This window comes from Fragaria vesca, linkage group LG5, assembly GCF_000184155.1.
Source record: "Fragaria vesca subsp. vesca linkage group LG5, FraVesHawaii_1.0, whole genome shotgun sequence".
Classification (NCBI taxonomy): domain Eukaryota; kingdom Viridiplantae; phylum Streptophyta; class Magnoliopsida; order Rosales; family Rosaceae; genus Fragaria; species Fragaria vesca.
In genome coordinates, this window is record NC_020495.1 from 18,619,873 (window position 1) to 18,623,956 (window position 4,084).

The following is a 4,084-nucleotide window of genomic DNA, read 5'->3' on the forward strand; positions in this document are numbered from 1 at the left end:
CCCTTTTCTGTCATTCTAGTAGTTACAGTGACAAAGTATTATGCTTTAGAGTCTGAAGGCTTTATTTTCTCTAGTGGCTCCTGCACACTTGATTGATTGATTATGTTCAGTTAGGCTCGAGTCAGTTCAAAGCTTGTTAGTTTGTTGGCTTTTATTTTGTTCTTGCTCAGTTGATACTGCTAACTAAGTCGTTATTTGGGTGTTGGCTGTCGTGTTTGCATATATGGCACCTGATATTGCTTATTGTTGTTACCTTTACCATCAGGTGTGAGAATAGTGGTTTTCTTCTTCATCTAGTGTTGCTGCTATTTCGATGAAGTTGGATCGAACACTAGAATGGAGATGAGCTGCCAGTCGAATGGCAATTCGAGTGATATTCAACCGGTCTGTAATTCTGGGGGGACATCGTACCAGGACAAGAGTTACTCGGGGTATATGCCTCCTTCTCCTTCTTTTGTGAGTGGATGGATGTATGTTAATGAACAAGGACAAATGTGCGGTCCGTATATTCAGCAGCAGTTGTATGAAGGTTTATCTACTGGCTTTTTGCCAGACGAGCTTCCTGTCTATCCTGTGGTAAATGGGGCATTAATAAACCCAATACCATTGAAGTACTTCAAGCTGTTTCCTAATCATGTTACTACTGGGTTTGCATATCTGAGTCTGGCCAGCATCTCAAGCGCAAGCACGCCTACGAATTCTCTTAAATCTTGCAATGGGGATTTGGCTACATCTAGTATACCTACACCCATTGCTACTAGTTATCCTGATTTACAGAATGATTCCACTTCACAGGCCAACAGCAACACTGATTTTTCCAGTAAGCTGATATTGAAATCCGAAGCACCTAACCAAGATACCTCATATCAGTCACTGGTATGTATGCTTGTCTACTTGAGCTTCCTTCCAGACATGAAAATACCCTATGTATTATGTATCATTTTAAGAATTCAGGTGTCTGTCTTGCTAATTCTATTTTCTATCTTGTCCGCATGTTTGATGTATATCCTAGTCAAGTAAAGAGTCTTGCTGGTTGTATGAGGATGAGGAAGGGAAGAGAAATGGGCCATATTCTCTTTTCGAATTAAATTCTTGGCATCAATATGGATATCTTCGGGATACACTGATGGTAAGATATGAGATATTATGATGTTTGTTGGATGTACTTGGTGCAATTTTATTACACAAGCTATGAGGTTTAAGAAAATTCCCATTGGTATATTAGTTGCTTGATATCACATCCTTCAGGAATTGTGCTTTAAGTTTGAAATAAATACTTCTATATCACCATGATCATAGTTATTCCTAATCATACAGCCATTAATTTTGACAAATTGACTTGTATCAAGAACTGACAACACCAAATTTAACCACAACTTCTCACTTTCGTGATTTAGTTTCTGCAAGTCCATGTATTATATGCAAAAAAGCCAAGTCAAGCATCTTTATTAAATAAGATCGAAGGAAATATGAAATATGTAGGTTATCAGAGAACAATATCTCTGATGTCTGCTAGAGTTCAAATTTCAGTATTAGTTACCTTTTATTATCATGTACAGTTCATCTTTAGGGTGCACTGCCTCTTGCACTGTCTCTTGACTGCTTTTTTTCATGTTATTTTTGGAATAGATTTGGGCCCACTTGATTCCTATGCTTTTGAAGGCTGCTTATGGAATTTCTTGTGGTTTATGTGTTACTAAAAGTATGGGGATTCTTATGGAGTAGCTAAATCTTCAATGATTTTTGATTCATGGACTTCATGTTTTTGTTCGCAGTTTTTTAAGACCTTTTAATTTGCTTTTGCAGATTTATCACGTCAAGAATAAGTGTAAACCCTTCACACTGTCATCTGTTAAATGTTCATGGAAACTTGATGGATCTGAAACCATCACCAAATTTGATACCAAATGTAATCAGTCTGGCTCATTTGTAAGCATTATATCTGAAGTTGCGGAGGATGTTTCTTCCCAACTGCACTACGGAATTTTGAAATCAGCTCGTAGAGTTGTTTTAGACGAGATAATCAGCAATGTGATTGCTGAGTTTGTTACCACAACTAAAGCTCAGAGACTTAACCAGAGTATGAAGACCTGCTCCTTGGATGCAAAAAGGGTGAGTTTTTAATGTCTATTTAGTAGTACTTCTATAGGCTGGTGGTGTTCTTGTTTTTGAAGTTTTGTTCTTTTGGTAACACTTTTGTTTAGTTGCCTCCAAAAGATTTGATATGAAACTTAACTGCTTCTTGCGAACTGATCTGGAAACACTTTTCCTGAAAGCACTAATTACATGCTGCAAAGGCTCTAAGGGACTATTTCAGAGTGCTTTTATAGGTCACTTCTGTTATAGTCCATAGAAGTTCATTGAAATTGCTGCACATAAATGATTTGAAAGCATATCTCCTGAGATCCTCCCAAACCCACTGAAATGATTCCGCAATTCAAAATGTACCTGTAGTTATTGCTGCAAAATGCTACCAAAAGTATTACTGATTATCTGAAAGCGCTTTATCACTTCACTCCCATATGCTTGTTTGCCCCCAAATGCTCTTTTTTATTCTTTATCGTTTGCATTAATTTTTTTTCTTCAACCAAATGCCACAAAATGCTGTTTGGGTTGTCAGAAGGTGTGCTCTTGACTTGCCAAAACTAGTAAAAACTGGTTTTTGGCTTTGCGTGATAATGATTTTTTGTTTTTGTTTGAATAGTCCGAAATTGATGGTGAGAACCCAGCTCTTTCAAGTGAGGCCGGAGCTGCCGACTGTGTTGCTCAAAGGACATTTATCAATCAAGTTTCTCCAGAGCCTTTGCCGAACACTAAATCTGTTGGAAGCATTCATACCTATTGGGATTCTTATGCAGTTGTTTGTGGAATGCTCTTCAATCATTGCATGGAAGTCATGTGGAATGCTGTCTTTTATGATTCAGTGGCGGAATATTCATCTGCTTGGAGGAGAAGGAAACTATGGACTGGCTCTCCGTCATTCTGGATACCTCCTAATAGATGTGGTGACAGGGTGGAGAAGGTCACAGTATTACCTCATGAAAATGTAAGTTACCAGCATTTTATAGTTTCACATCATGCTGTCAAATTTTCAATTTTCAATGTTCCATTGGATTATGCAGTTATCTGATGGTTATGATGATGACTGTCCCCCTGGTTTCGAACTGTTGGGAACTGAGTTGGGGTGTCATGCTCAGCCATCATTGATGTCTTCATCGGTTCTAATGGTGGAAAAGCCGACTAAAAAGATAGGTCCCTCATACGAAGACATGAAGTACATTGTAGAGCATATTGAAAATGAACTCCATTTGTCTGCAAAGAGTTCATTGACTGAGTATGTTGGATCCATTGTTGATGAGGAAGTGAGTAAACGAGTTAATTCGTCCAAAGAAGAGAATTCAATGAAGGTAATCCTGAGACTTAATGGTTTCTCTCTTCTACCTCCTGGCTTCTATTTTACTATAACATTTAAGTGATAGCAGACACTAAGTTATTGTCTTCGTATAGACAAGCAACCAGTCATCTATACTTCATTTATGATCAGACGTGACATTGCAGTAACATTTCTGTTTTTGCAGGACACTGTGGTCTGTTCCCCAAGGAACATGGGTGGTTCATCTGACCTATGCCACAAATTGAAGACTTCAAATAACACATCTGCAGAAATAATTCTGGCTGATTCCCTAACTCCACAAGCAGAAAAACCTTTCCATAATTCTTTGCCTGAAAATCGAATGTCTAATTTTCTGGTAAGTGCTTTTAAGGAAGTATGTTCTTATGTTGATGATGCTGTTGTGGACCAAGAAGTAAATGAACCATCACCCCATGGACTGATAGCCAATGTTAAAACTCTTGGACAATCACCTGTCTGCAAATTCCGACCTTCAAGGTCAGAAGAATCTATTCCTAAGATTGGAGCATATGTTGCTACAGCAATGTTGCGGAAGAAACTCCATGATGATATTATTAGAGAACTGAAATCTTTCATTGATTTGGCTCTTAATAAGTTTCTTGCATCATGGCGAACTTCAAGGAAGAACCATATCTGTAATGAGGTACTGTGCTCCTGATTTCTGCACATTCC

The 4,084-nt window shown here is 38.1% G+C and overlaps 1 protein-coding gene across 1 annotated transcript in view; it reads left to right on the forward strand.

Annotated features, from left to right (window-relative positions):
* The window catches only part of LOC101295723, a 10,517-nt gene that overhangs the window by 1,829 nt on the left and 4,604 nt on the right, over window positions 1-4,084 (forward strand). The window contains exons 2-7 of the mRNA XM_004301549.1: window positions 298-876; window positions 1,013-1,129; window positions 1,807-2,112; window positions 2,705-3,046; window positions 3,123-3,407; window positions 3,579-4,055. Coding sequence (XP_004301597.1) covers window positions 298-876; window positions 1,013-1,129; window positions 1,807-2,112; window positions 2,705-3,046; window positions 3,123-3,407; window positions 3,579-4,055 — 2,106 coding nt within the window. The remainder of the gene's footprint in view (window positions 1-297; window positions 877-1,012; window positions 1,130-1,806; window positions 2,113-2,704; window positions 3,047-3,122; window positions 3,408-3,578; window positions 4,056-4,084) is intronic.